Source organism: Nelumbo lutea, chromosome 3 (assembly GCF_056320005.1).
Source record: "Nelumbo lutea isolate HS-2025 chromosome 3, American lotus-T2T, whole genome shotgun sequence".
In the NCBI taxonomy this organism is placed as follows: Eukaryota; Viridiplantae; Streptophyta; class Magnoliopsida; order Proteales; family Nelumbonaceae; genus Nelumbo; species Nelumbo lutea.
Genome location: NC_142686.1, coordinates 110,253,450 through 110,267,946, shown reverse-complemented (window position 1 = coordinate 110,267,946; position 14,497 = coordinate 110,253,450). Strand labels below are relative to the sequence as shown.

The following is a 14,497-nucleotide window of genomic DNA, read 5'->3' as shown; positions in this document are numbered from 1 at the left end:
ATTCAACCCGTATAGAAATGAATAGGGTATGATATTACAACTCGTATAGAAATGAATAGGGTATGATATTATGCTAAATTCAACCCTCCCAAATCCATACATTGCTAAGAGTAATTAATAATTATTTGTCTTATTTATAATTATTTGTCTTTTTCATGTTTCAATCAATTAATCAGAAATTTTTATATTCGTTCATGTCATTTTACTTATTCATTGGTTGTATATAATAGGAAATAGATGTGTTCCTAAACCCAACCCGCTCACCCTCAAATGCAAAGAAATAAGATTTAAAAGAGTTTTGCATTTTCATATACAAAAAGGATTTGCATTTACCAAATCCCCTGTGAGTTTTGAGGAGGGAATGGGCTGGGAGGTTTGAAGAGGCGAAAAAGGTCTTGAATTTATAAAACCCTCCCCAATACTATCCTAATACTTTATTAATTAATTACTTTATCCGTCAAAAGACAAAGCAATAGATTTTCAATTCAACAACTTCATCAGCTATTATCAAATTAAACAGCCCTGATCGATCATTTGGACATAGGCTCACATAACCTGGCCCGGCGAGGATATAAACATATTTGATATATGTATACCATAAATTTATATATCGTATTTCTATCCAAAAATGTATATATCATATACCATATTCATATGTACCATCTACGAATATTCCAATACCAAAACCGTCATCTAACCGGACCTAAAAAGGTCCCACTTTTCAAAGTCCAATCGTCCGGTCTGTCTCGAGTCTTAAAACAGTCTTAAATCAATAAGGCTTTAGGACTTTAGTTAGACTTCTACTTTTCTATTTTTAATGATACGAAAAGTACAAAGTATAAATATAAATTTTACTTTGATATTTTTGCTTTGAAAATCATCTGGGTAAAAAATTTAATCACCCGAATACATTCAAGATGCACACACATGTTATATATACACATCATGTACACATGACAACCACTTAGACTTGACATTTGGTTTAGGAAACGAAGTGGTTTTGTACGGGTATAATGCTATATATAACATTACAGTAAACAAGCTATAAAAACATTCCATTAAGCTTTAAGAATAGTTTAGAAAATTAAGAAGTTGACAACAGTGATCCCGGTGGCAATGGCGGTAAATATGCAAAAATATACCATTAAGTTGAAGGTATTGTATGAAGTGGAGAAAAACATTAAAAGAAAGGGGAGATGCTTCTAGCAGCAATGTCTGGTGGTAATGGTGGTCAAAGATGGGCGACAGTGGTGCAAGAACCCATGGGGGAGTCTTGACTGAGGGTTTTCCTTGAAGGGTTGGTCACACGAAAATGGCTTTCATATCAAGAACCATCATGATATGCAATCTCAGAGCGATCCCTTGCCGTTGCCCAAATGAATAGAATAATAGAGTTTGCTGTGGAGACGAAACCACGGCACAACGTCTGGGATTCCGACTGCACACGGTGACCGTTGGTTTAGAACAAAGGCCCACCTCCTTTTTTGTATGATTAGAACAAAGCCCCACCTTGACCGTGGGATCCGACAACACAAATTTTACCCTCCTGAGTTGCGATCTCAGAAGTCAGAGCAATCCCTGAAATGAAGAGAAGAACAGAGGTTGCTTTGAAAGGCGGAACCACGACGCAACGTCCGAGATTTCGAGATGGAATCTGGTTGGCCGTGTAAACCCAGATATCGTTGGTATGAACCAGTTGGTCGGCGATGAAAACTCGGCCATCGTTGTCACTGATGAAATAAAGAGGAGAGGGATTTAGCTACATTTACATCGATCATCCAAACGCATAAAAGTGTAAAACGAGCATAAGACCGGCTCGCTTAATTTTTAAACTGACAATTCTGACGGTTCTTAAATTCCATCTTTGTAGTTTTGTATTTACATTGCATGAGAGAGAATTGAACTAAGAAGAAGGTGGTGCAAATTTTACATTTCAAAAGCTGATACAAAATTTGCACCGTTAATAAGTTAAATGAGACAAAAACTACGAGATGCAAATTATGGTTACAACTAACAAATACATTACTGAACTGGATACAAAATTGATATCCAGTTCAGATTTGCAGTGACGGTACATTCAAACATCTGATCATTGAGGCAGAGGGATCAGTGACAGTAGCGGCGTTGCTTCACTGTCACCGCCGATAAGCTGTGGTCCGATTCGACTTGCCCTTGTTTTGAATCGCAATAAAAGCTAAACAGGAAATAGAGGTTCTCTAATTCATCTGTGACCGCATCCTCGTTATCATCTGATTTTTCGTCTTTGTCTCGTCGAGATCGTCACCGCCGCCGGAGAGAAAAAAGACGCTCTCATGATTCGTAAGAATAGCCTCTCGCGAACAAAGCACAGACGACGACATCACTCTTCGGACGATTACTCTTCTTCTTTTTCCTCTTCGTCGGATGATTACAGGTTAAATAATCCCTAGCTTGGTGCTTTCTCCTTTTCCTAAATTCATTCCTTTGGCTTATGTAATTTCACTTGGTGCTTTTAAATTTCAGTATTTTCTTTCCGTATATGAGTTTGGCCTTTTTTCCCTTCAGAGCCAGGGTCTCGGGTTTGCCATTCTGTTTTTTGCTTTAACATCTACTGTTTTCATTAGTAAAGTTCATATTGTAATGGCAATTTGATTTCTTCTTCTCGCTTTGACCTATTGAATTATAAACGATCCCTCCCAAAAATAAACTAGGGATTCTTTATACCGCATGTTCCGGCTTTAAGGATTTGAGTACTCAACGTGGAAGAATATTGGTTTTCGTGTTGGTTTGAGAGTGATGATGCGCAATCCGGTCGATCATAGCTGCCGGTTACCTCACCTCTGATGGAATCGGGGGTGCCTGAAACAAAGAAGAACTTGGAGACTTCCGGGGAGGAATCCAGTTATAACACTCCGAAGCTCAAGTTAGTGCTCTTGAGAAGGCAAGGGAAATGAAGAACTTCAAGACCAGAAAGCGCAAGAATCATATACCTCATTCCTTGGGAGATGGGGGTCTTTTATAATTACCCTGTACACTTACTTCCATACCTCTGCCACTTCGGGTATTATTACCTCCGCCAGATTGGGTGTCATCTCCTCTACCAGATCGGGTGTCATTTCCTCTACCAGATTGAGTGTCATAACCTTCACTGCTAGTTGCAAGTTGCCAGTTCGGGTGTCATAACCTCCACTGTTCCTTGTCAGGGCCGTCTCTGCCACGTCTGAGATGGCGGTGGCAGGTGGTCGTTGGAGGGCAGCTGTCATGTGTCGGACCCCTAATTAGTCAGGTGCGTCGCCTCCGTGTACGGGCTTCCTAGGCATCAGGTACGATTGTTCAGTCAAACGACTTAGAGCCGAAGTGGTGTGCGAGGTGAAATCTTGAATTAGGATAGAAGTATGGCTCGAACTGCCCTTGTAAGGCTTAGGATCTCAAAGGGAGAGCTTGGGTTCCTCCTTGGGGAGCTCGGGACCCTTTACCTCGGAGCTCGGGTTGTGGGTTCCCCCTTTGGGGGAGCTCGGAACTCTATTTCTTAGAGATCGAGTTGTGGGCCTGCTGTCGTGCCGAGCTGGTGCTTCTACCAGGTCACTCTCGGTTGCTTCCATGTATCACATGGCCAAGGGGTTGGGTCAAATCTCCCTCCATCAAGAATGATCATCGAACTTGGTTGTTTTGGCACATGTTTGGCATGATGAATATCTTACCTAGAAGAGTAGCCCTTGGCCTTTTTTTTTTTTTCTTTTTCTGTTATAGTCATTCCTTGGTCAATTCATTAAGTAATCCTGTTATTGAAAATTATTTTGCAATCCCGTATACCAGTTTTTATTTGAATTTTGTTGAGTTCTAGGAACGCAACTTGTATCCCATTTAATAAATGTTGGCTGTTTATGTGTTTCTCTCAAAATGGGTTCCTTTAAGCTTCGATTTGGTGAAATGTTCAGACATTTATATTGGTTAAACTGCTTATAAACTTGGTTTATGTTAGAAGTTAAAGTGAGTGAAACATTATAATATGTTGACTTGACTGTATATCTTTTCTGTTATTTTTATAATTAAACTAGAAAATACATTCGGAAACATTGTTTGGAATGCTCCCTTAGGATGTATGGAAGATTTTCTACTTTCATTCATCACCTTGGACATCTATAATTCCATTTGCTACATGTGATTTTGCTTTGGAATCAACTACTAATTTTTGTGCTTTCATTCAATTTTAATTTTAAAGTCCCTTATTTCCTTTGAATATCTTTTTTCTTTACATTTTGAAATTACCCTCTCTCATCACTTAGCTTAGAAAACCTTAGGTATTGAAATATCCATTTCCTCTTTGTGATCCACAGTAGTAATTCTTCAGACAGTGAGCATGAGATATTCGGTCATCTCACGAAACACAGAGTGACAAAACAAGAAAGGTGTGTGCTTTTTGTTTTTTCCTTCTTCCATGGAGCTGAATATTTGTTTTTATATATTTATTTATCTGGCTTGTTTTTCTAAAGAGCAACAAGGACAGAAGCAGGAGTCATCGACACAAGCAGCATAAGCATAAAGTTAAAGCGGTAGGCCACTATTCTCTCTCTAAGCTTAACATTTACAATTCAGAATGAGTCAAAATGTTTTACAGTTTTCTGTATTCAAGATTTGTAATTTATATGGCATGCGAATCTTATTTTAATTCTAATTGTTAGGAAGCATTTGCATTTGGTAGAGGACAAAAAAGTTTCAGAAACTACTGTTTGAAGGAAAAGAACATTGGGAATTTTGTCGTTTTCATAAAGGGGATTTTAGAGGCAATTAAAGTCTGTTAGTGTAGGGGTATTTGTGTCTTTATACTTATGTTGAGGTTGCTGATCTATAATATTATATTAGAACTAGTGTCCCTCACTTAAGTAAGTAAGGGCACATGTGTTTTTTCCATTATGTTAGTAATATAGAACATGTTTGGCCGAATGGGAGAGGTAATTTTTTCTCTCATTCGAACCAGACTTTTCTTCTCTCCTTTTCTCCTCTTCTCTCTCTCTTTCTTTCTTCTTTCTTCTTCTCTCTTCTTGGCTGTTATCAGACTAACAAAACTCAAGGGCAGGTCGAGTGCCTAGATTTCTGTTTTCTATGCACTCAATCCAGGGTTTTCTCTTGATTTCTTTGCCATCGATTGAAGATAAGGGAAAGGGATGAAAAGGAGTGGTCACCCTCTTCCCTAGGAGGTCTCTATGCATCAAGTTGTGCTGTTCATGGTCGGTTGTTGTGGTTTCTAAGAAGCCCTTCCCTAATCAATGAAGAGAAGAGAGCTGATTTGTGTGGTGCCATGGGTGTCTTGTGTGGTCTGATTTTCTTTTTGTGTGGTTTGTTTTTCAGGTGATGAGGTAAGAAGTTTCTATGCATATTTTTGTTATGAATCAAATAGGAAGTATGTTTTAGATCGTATAATGGGATTTCAGACTATAGTGTGCTAGGGTTTATGTTGTTTTTTTTTTTTTTTTGTATAGTTCAAAGGGGGAGTGGTCCTCATATAGTGGTGAGATTCAAGTAGTCGCGGGTAGGGTTTGTGGTGTAAAGAGTGAAATCTTCAGCAATAACAAGTGCTCAAACTAGTGTGATCAGTGTGATCAAGTAGTGTGTAGTGTGTCGAATTCAGTAATAACAGAATTCGGCAATGGGAGATAACAGTGATAGAAAATCTAATGTGATGATAACTACTAACTATCTGAATGTTCAAATGACCTCTATTAAACTGAATTGAGAGAATTATGTACTTTGGGCTAAATCTGTAGAAGTTTTTCTGAAGGCAAAGAAGAAGGTGAAACACATAAGGGAGGAGAAACCCTCCACTGATTCTCATGAGTATGATGACTGGGAACAAGAGGATAAATGGATTATCACGTGGTTATGGAATAGTATGGAACCCAAGATTGGTGTAAATTTCATGTTTCTTGACACTACCAAATATGTGTGGGACCATGCTAAGAAGTTGTATTCTAGTCAAGACAATAACACCAAAGTATATCGGCCATATCAGGAATACTATAATCTGCAACCGGACAATCAGAGTCTTGAGGAGTATTATGCTAGTATGAAAACATTTGTAATGAGTTGAATGTTTATCACCCCTTCATTTCTGATGTCAAAATTCAGCAACAACAAAGGGAACAACTTGATGTGACTCGATTTTTGGTGGGGCTGAAATCTGAGTATGAACCAGTGCAGGCTCAGATACTAGGAGGGTTAGCTCTCCCTTCATTAAAAGAGTTGTTTGCTCTACTCTGGAGGACTTCCATTGGATCTATTGAGAACTCTAATGTTTTTGATAGATCAGCCTTTGCAGTATCAAGGGGTCGTGGTGTTAGAGGTGGAGCTTGAGGAGCTCATTCTGGTCGTGGTGGTAGCAGTGGTTCGATATATGGCTAGAGTGGTGGTGGTGGACGTATATATAATTGTGGTGGTGGTTGTACTAGAGGTAGAGATTCAGGGGGAGCCTGTGGCATAGGACGTGGTTCAGGTCCGAGGAGATATACTCATTGTGGTATAGATGGACATACCATTAATTATTACTATGACTTGCATGGTTCACCCTCAACTTGGGCCAATCATGCCCTGACTAGTGATATCAGTTTCAGACAGGAGTTGTTCAGCTGATTAGATGCCTCCTACATCCACAAATGTTTCCGAGAAGGAGATGGTGATTATTCCCGTGATGAGTATGAGAGGTTTGTCCAATCCACATCTCAGTAGAACACAGTTACTTTCACACACTCAGGTATGATTTGTTTGGCATTCACACCTAATCCCTGGATTATTGACTTTGGAGCCTCCGATCACATGATTGGAACTCCAGGTGTGTTTTCTTCCCTCTCTCATTGCTCAACATCACAATCTGTTACCCTTGCTAATGGTTTCACATCCTCGATTTGTGGTGTTGGCAATGTTAACATGACCCCCTTATCTTTACCCTCAGTTTTGTATGTTCCTAAATTTCTGTTTAACCTTACGTCTGTTAGTAAGTTGACTAAGTTTCTCAATTGCTCTATTACTTATTGCCATTTTTTGTGTGTTTTTTAGGATCTCAAGATGGGGATGAAGATTGGTGGAGGGCATGAAGCTGGTGGATTGTATTATTTTGACGGTGGTGGAAGAACATCAACAACTCTCTAGTCATCTCTCTTTCCTTTCTAGTGGCACTGTCGATTTGGTCCTCATTCGCTGAAAGTTTTGAAATCTTTGGTTCTTTTGTTGAGTCAACTTTCTGTTTTAGATTGTGAGTCATGCCAGTTGGGGAAACATCATCGTATTCCCTTTAGTCCTAGGGCTGATAACCGTGTGTTGGTCCTTTTTATTTGGTTCATTCAGATGTTTGGGGTCCTTATGAAATGATGTCATACAATGGATATAGATATTTTGTCATTTTTGTTGATGATTATTCAAGGATGATGTGACTATTTAATGAAAGAAATGAGTGAATTGTTTACCATCTTCCAAAAATTTTATGCTAAGATTCGCAACCAATTTGGTGTACACATTAAAATTTTTCATTCCGATAATGGCCATGAATATTTCTCTTCACCATTTCAAGAATACTTGGACCAACATGGCATTATACATCAGACCTTATGTACCTACACCCCACAACAAAATGGGGTAGCTGAGAGAAAGAATCGTCATCTCTTGGAAACAGCACGAACCATCATGCATCACATGAATGTTCTCAAACCCTTTTGGAGTTATGTGGTGCTTATTTCTTGCTTCTTGATTAATCGGATGCCCACGTCTATCCTTGATGGTCATTCCCCATTTACTACATTGTTTCCCACATTGTCTTCATTTTCTCTTTCTCCCCGGTTATTTGGGTGTGTCTACTTCGTCCATAATTTGGGCCCCGAGAACGACAAGTTAGATGCACAATCCCTTAAGTACATCTTCCTTGGCTATTCTTGGACCCAGAAAGGGTATAAGTGTGTTACCATCATAGTTTTCGATGTTTCTTTGTGTGTGCTAATGTTACCTTATTTGAGTCTACTCTGTTTTTCTTGGGGTCCAGTGATGCTTCCTCCTCCTCATCACCTCCCCCTCTTCCACTTCCAGTTGCTGATTATGTTCCCCGTGTTCCAGCCGTGAGCAAGTCCTTGCCTCTGGTGCCACCACCTGTTGAACGCCCACCTATCTGTCAAGTGTATACACATCACCCACGTGTACTGGCTGCTACTCCTCCGGCTCCATCATCGCCGAAAGATCTGGCAGTTGTCTCCACACCAGCCCCGAACCCTGTATCTAATCTTGATCTTCCCATTGCCTTGCGGAAAGGTAAACACACTTGCACCCTTCATCCTATTTCTAATCATGTTTCACTCTCTCACCTTTCTGCTTCCCATCGCTAGTTTATTTCTTTGTTATCCTTAGTTGTTGTTCCTAAGGATGTCCAGGAAGCCCTTGCCTCTCCAGGGTGGTGTCGTGCAATGGAAGAAGAGTTCCCAACTATACTTCATAATCATACTTGGGACCTCACCGCTCTTCCTCTTAGGAAACAGGTTGTCGGTTGTAAGTGGGTTTATACTGTTAAGTATTTGCCTGATGGTAATGTTGAGCGCCTGAAAGCTCGATTGGTTGCAAAAGGGTACTCCCAAACCTATGGTATTGACTACACAAAGACCTTCTCCCCAGTTGCTAAGATTGGGTCGGTTCGTGTTGTGATCTCTCTTGCAACTATGTATGATTGGCCCCTACATCAGCTTGATATCAAGAATGCCTTTTTGCACGGGGATTTTCTCGAGGAGGTCTACATGGAGCAACCACCAAGGTTTATTGCTCAAGGGGAGGATGGTAAGATATGCAGACTCAAGAAGGCTATATATGGACTTAAACAGTCTCTTGGAGCATGGTTTGATAGGTTCAGTGAGGTGGTAAGAAGTTTGGTATGAAACAATGTCAAGTTGATCATTCCATCTTCAGTCATGACTCTCAGGCAGGAAAAATCCTATTGGTGGTGTATGTAGATGATATTGTTATTATTAGGAATGATAAAATGGGCATTGACAGGTTGAAGACTTTTCTACAATAACATTCTCAAACAAAGGACCTTGGTAAATTAAAATATTTCTTTGGGATATAAGTAGCAAGGTCTAAGCATAGTATTAATTTGTGTCATAGGAAATATGTGATTGGTTTGCTAGAAGAAACAGGTTTATTAGGTGCTAAACCAATTGAAGCGCCTATGGAAACAAATACTAAGTTGAGCAGTGATATGGGTGAAGTGTTTGAAGACCCTAGCAGATACCGGCGACTTATAAGTAAACTGAACTACCTAACCATTACTCGGCTAGACATTTCATTTGCGGTTAGTGTGGTAAGTCATTTCATGCAGAAACCTCTGTTTCCTCATTGGGATGCGGTTCTAAGAATTGTGAGGTATTTAAAAGGGGCTCCTAGTCATGGTTTAATATACAAAAGTGGTGGAAAACTTGAAATAGAAGGATATACTAATGCTGACTAGGCCGGTTCTTTGTCTGGTAGGAGGTCTATCACAGGCTATTGTTTTTTTCTTGGGGGTAATCTAGTGACATGGAAAAGTAAGAAGCAGACAGTAGTGGCGAGAAGCAGTGTAGAGGCAGAATATAGAGCTATGGCACATGCAACTTGTGAAATAGTGTGGCTAAGGGACCTTTTACAGGAGATAGGATACAATGTTAACACTCCAATGAAGCTCTATTGTGACAATCAGGTTGTAGTTCATATTTTTTCTAATCCGGTGTTTCATGAAAGAACCAAGCACATAGAGGTTGACTGTCACTTTGTGAGAGAGAATGTGCTGAATGGAGTGATAGACACTATATATGTTAACACAGGGAACCAGTGGGTAGATTTATTTACAAAAGGGTTGAGTTGGGAAAGAGTGGACTACATATGTAACAAGTTGGGATTATATGATATATACTCACTATTTTGAGGGGGAGTGTTAGTGTAGGGGTATTTCTATCTTTATACTAATGTTGAGGTTGTTGATCTATAATATTGTATTAGAACTAGTGTCCCTCACTTAAGTAAAGGCACATGTGTCTTTTCCATTATGTTAGTAATATAAAACATGTCCGGTCGAATGGGAGAGGTAATTTTTTCTCTCATTCGAACCAGACTTTTCTTCTCTCCTCCTCTTTTCTCTCTCTCTTTCTTTCTTCTTTCTTCTTCTCTCTTGTTGGCTGTTATCAGACTAATAGAAATCAAGGGCAGGCCAAATCATAATAAAGCCCATAGTTGGATCCTTACATTATCCCCCCCCCCTCCCCAAATGTCTTTAGATTGAATAGGTTCCATTTGTTGGATGATATTGTGAATTATCACATTTCTTGTTATATATCTGGTGTATCCTTTTTTATCATTGTTTTCCTAAAACGATGGGGTTGTGCCAAGTCTTTCCATGATATCCTAAGATCAACTGTTTCAGTTTAACTCTAGTTTTAGAAAAGAGTGTCATATTGTGAGCCATATAACTTGTCATGCATATTAATTGTGTGTTCAATGTGTTTCTTTTGTTCCCATTTGGTTGATATCTGACCATGCATGACTAAGAATTTATTGAGATAGATTTTTGGTTGGCTTATATTACTTGCTGCTTATTTATGGATTGGCTCTTTGACATTGGAGCTGGGGTCTGTGACCTGGTGATTGGGGTGCTGGATTGACTGGACTGACTGTTTTGGCTCGGCCACTCGGGTTTCTCTTGGCTATGGGAGCCATATATAGAAGCAACAGAATGAGAAGAGCAGCAGCCCCGTGCAGCTATCCAAGGTTTTTTCTACTTGATTTATATAAAGTGACAAGAATTTTATCTTCCTTCTATATTCCATTTATAGTTGGCTTTGATTTGCACTCTTTGTAGTTCTTTGGGCGTGACAAGGAAGACGGCACCCGCCGTAGTGCTATATCTGGAAAAAAGGTGAGGGATCTTTTACTTCTTCATTGTTAGAAGGTCATATAAGTGAACTTGCAAATGCCAGATTAGTAGTATTCTTTCATCCTTGTTTTAGATTCTATTGAAGCATGAGAAATCAAAGGAGGACAAGTTAGCAGAAAACAACCGCAATTAGTTGCTGAAGTTTCTTAGTGCTAGTTATGATTGATCATATGGCATTGGAACATGATTTCGAAATTCATGAGAAATTGTAGTGTCTTTCAACATTATGGCTAAACAGCCTGTCAAGTTAAATCGGGGGACAACTTGAACCTACTTATTCACCATGCTGTTACTTAACATGCATGCATGTCATTGGATCGTAACCTATAAACAGTCCATTTTTATGTCTGTAGGCCCTTGATGAATTTCTGAGTGAAACATATGATAAAACTGTACTTAATCATATTTTGAGCTTCGCTTCACATCTTGTTATTCTTTCTTTTTTTCTTGGAGAAGGATTATTGCATAAAACGATAACCGTGTTGTTGCATGGAAATCAAGATGGCAATGGGGTAATTAAATATTCCTTCTCTATGATCAGTTTCTGGAAGAAATTTGTCAGGTTTGGAAATTAAGGGTCTTCATTCTTCAAGATGTTGAATTTAGTATTTGGAATGTATGACCGAGTTTACCGAAAAAAAAAGTGCCACAGAGTGAGTCCACCAAACACTTCAACAAGGAATCTTTGCTGGTTCTTAGGACCTTTTACTAGGGAATTCCCAACTTATTCCTAATTTCAACCATCTACACCTTTGTCAGGACTTATTCCCACTGGGATAGCTAACGGACTAGGTATCTCTTGGAACATGAAGGTGTTTTATCATTCATGTTTTTTCTTATATTTCATTTTACATGAATAGTCCCAAGCATCTATGTCAAGATAGTGTGTTAAAAATTTGAGATATGCTTATATTGGAAAAAGATACTTAAATAGTTCATCGCCGAGGATCATCAAGAGGGTTTTGATTATCTAGATAGACTGGCATATATTATGCTTGCCTCAATGGGGCGATCAATCTCATATCACTTTTGTGAAGACTAAAAGTAAATATGTGGGTGCCTGTCAGGGAACAAATTCCCTGAACTTGACTCATTAATAAAACAGTTACATGGGGTCTCTTATTAATAGATAATTCTATCTCTAGATAATCCTTAGACCTAGGGCATCATGGATATCTTGTGCATGAGACTCCATACTTTACAATGTAAATACTTATACCCTAATCAAGGGCATAAAGCATGCCCCATGTCGACTATAGTAACTTGTACATGGAGGTACGTGAATGCACAATATGGAATCTACCATTCTCCATGTGGAGAGAAAATGTCCTATGCAACTAGATTTAGTGTCTTAGAAGTTCTTGGCTAAGGCAGCATTTTGTATAGAAGAGTTTCAAGCAAGGCTCAAAATATTGATACATATCGTATCGGGGCTTTTTGATATGCCCGTATAGGGGGTGTTTCAGGGTCTCGATTGGTTCAGAGGGTGGATGGACTTTAAATCAACCCCTCTTAACCAGACTCAAATAAAAAAAAACTATCGATATATATATATATATACTTGCCCACTTGGGAGGGGTAAGTAACACCTAGGGAAAATAATAGTGCAATAAAATTTTCTATCATGTCGTGCTTCCCGTGGCCCACGGGCTAGCATGGCTCATATATATATATATATACACACTATTTTATTTAATTATTGTATATATAAGCAATTGTATACATCAAATTCATATAAAATTAAATTTTTTATATTTTCTTTGAAATTTTTAAATAAATAACTTTGGTCCAATCCACGGTCCAGCCCGGCATAAGCCCATGCAAGCTTAGGTCGTGGGTTGTGCCGGGCCAACCCTCAAAATATACTCGGGGAAGGAGGCACGGCCCGAGATTGCCTATGGGTCATGCTGTGCTGGCCCAACACAGCCCATTTTACACGTGTGTGGGCTTATGTCGGGCCAACCCCCAAAATATGCTAGGGGAAGGAGGCACAGCCCAGGACTGCCTACGGGTCGGCTTATGCCGGGCCAACCCCCAAAATATGCTAGGGGAAGGAGGCACAGCCCAGGACTGCCTACGGGTCGTGCTGTGCTGGCCCAACATGGTCCATTTTACACCTCTAATTGACATGAATGTCTCTCTTCATCTTTAAATATAAAAATTATTCACTTCTTTCTCCAATAAACCAAGAATAACCAAACAAAACCTTAAATTTATATTTACCAGAAGGAAACCTCCACCATTTCATTTGAATATTGAATCCAGCCAGAAATCTATAAGGATATATCGGAGATAGGACTTCTATATTATATTTAAAAACTAATCAAATCATAAGTTGCTCAAATAAAACCTAGTAAACATGGATACCATGGCCAAAATACAAGTGGGAGTAGGGGCATGGCTCCTCTTTGCCACCCCTATCTCTGCCCCTGAGTTTCGAAATTTAAAAAGTTTAAGGGGATAATTGTCATTAGCCCATAGTAGAGGGGGTTTTGTAATTTACTATTTTTTGCAAGCATTCTTATTTATTAGATTAAAAAAGGGTTCAAGTATGATAGGGAAAAGACAAGATACTGAAAGCACTTACAGCCAAACAACTAGTATCATAGGTTGCAGTCCATTGTCTGTACATTTAATTCTCTCTGAAATCACAATAAAGAACTAAAATTAATTAAATTGTTCTTAAAATTGTCTGAAATTTTAGTTTTATTTTTAAAACTACCATTGCACGAGATCCCATCTGCACCCGACATGCACATCTCAGCGTGTGCATTGGGAATATCTCCTGAAATTCAGTGGGAAATGCTCTTAATACATGATTGGGATATTAGGTGGGGCGTTTGTGTTGCCCCCTGTGGGGTGCAAATGTGAATTCCCATTGCAAACGAGACCGGATTTTCTGCACTCGGATAGGTGTCTGCACGGATGTACTTCCAATCAAAATCAAACACATCATAGTTCACATGTACGGACCCCAGTCTCATGTATAGAAAAGTAAATGGTACGTTTTAACATACAATTTTTGAAACTAAAAAAATTGAAGAAAAACCTACAAATGCCATTAACAATTGCATGTAACTCTTTCATTTTTAAGCCTCGACATGGGGAAAAAACCATTTGCAATAAATTAATTTTATAAATATATAAGTAGAGCTTGAAAAGTCTGCCGATATTCTATGATTTATGATCTGGAAGCAATTGATTCCAGTGATCAGTTCTGAAACCTTTGAAATGGAATTTTTGTCTATCTTAATTACCCAAAGTAGATTTCTGCCAGTTTCATATTGGGATTTTTGTAGGAAAGATTAATTAGGCTCAGTTTGGAAGGAGTATAAGTGTACAGTATAAATACATACAAAATAATATAAAATGTAATGTTTTGTGTTCTACAAATTAATATTTGTACTCCATCCAAAGTGAGCCTTAAGGTAGAATGAGGTTGGACATAAGATGAATGTTTCAAAAATTCTGTCATCTTGTTGGGTTTGAGAGCTAGAGGCGAGGAGTGTAAGAGAGGGGAGGGGAAAACAAGAATCAGAGGGTCTGCATTAATGGCATTCAAAGAAGTAGGGTTGTTAATAAGAA

The 14,497-nt window shown here is 38.9% G+C and overlaps 1 protein-coding gene across 3 annotated transcripts; it reads left to right on the top strand.

The window, feature by feature from the left end:
- Positions 1–1,201: 1,201 nt before the first annotated feature.
- On the top strand, positions 1,202–11,329 carry LOC148867586 (uncharacterized). 3 transcript variants are annotated; one of them, XR_016110414.1, is made up of 6 exons: positions 1,202–2,413; positions 4,317–4,388; positions 4,473–4,532; positions 7,030–10,746; positions 10,838–10,894; positions 10,986–11,329. XR_016110414.1 is itself a non-coding variant. In XM_088980011.1 (6 exons), the coding sequence occupies exons 1-6, from the start codon at positions 2,313–2,315 to the stop codon at positions 10,993–10,995; spliced, it is 345 nt and encodes a 114-aa protein (XP_088836137.1). In that variant the 5' UTR covers positions 1,202–2,312; the 3' UTR covers positions 10,996–11,329. The 3 variants fall into 3 exon arrangements, 1 of the variants encoding a protein (XP_088836137.1); XM_088980011.1 differs by having other exon boundaries at positions 10,702–10,746; XR_016110415.1 differs by lacking the exons at positions 1,202–2,413; positions 4,317–4,388; positions 4,473–4,532 and adding an exon at positions 4,564–6,677.
- Positions 11,330–14,497: the final 3,168 nt, after the last annotated feature.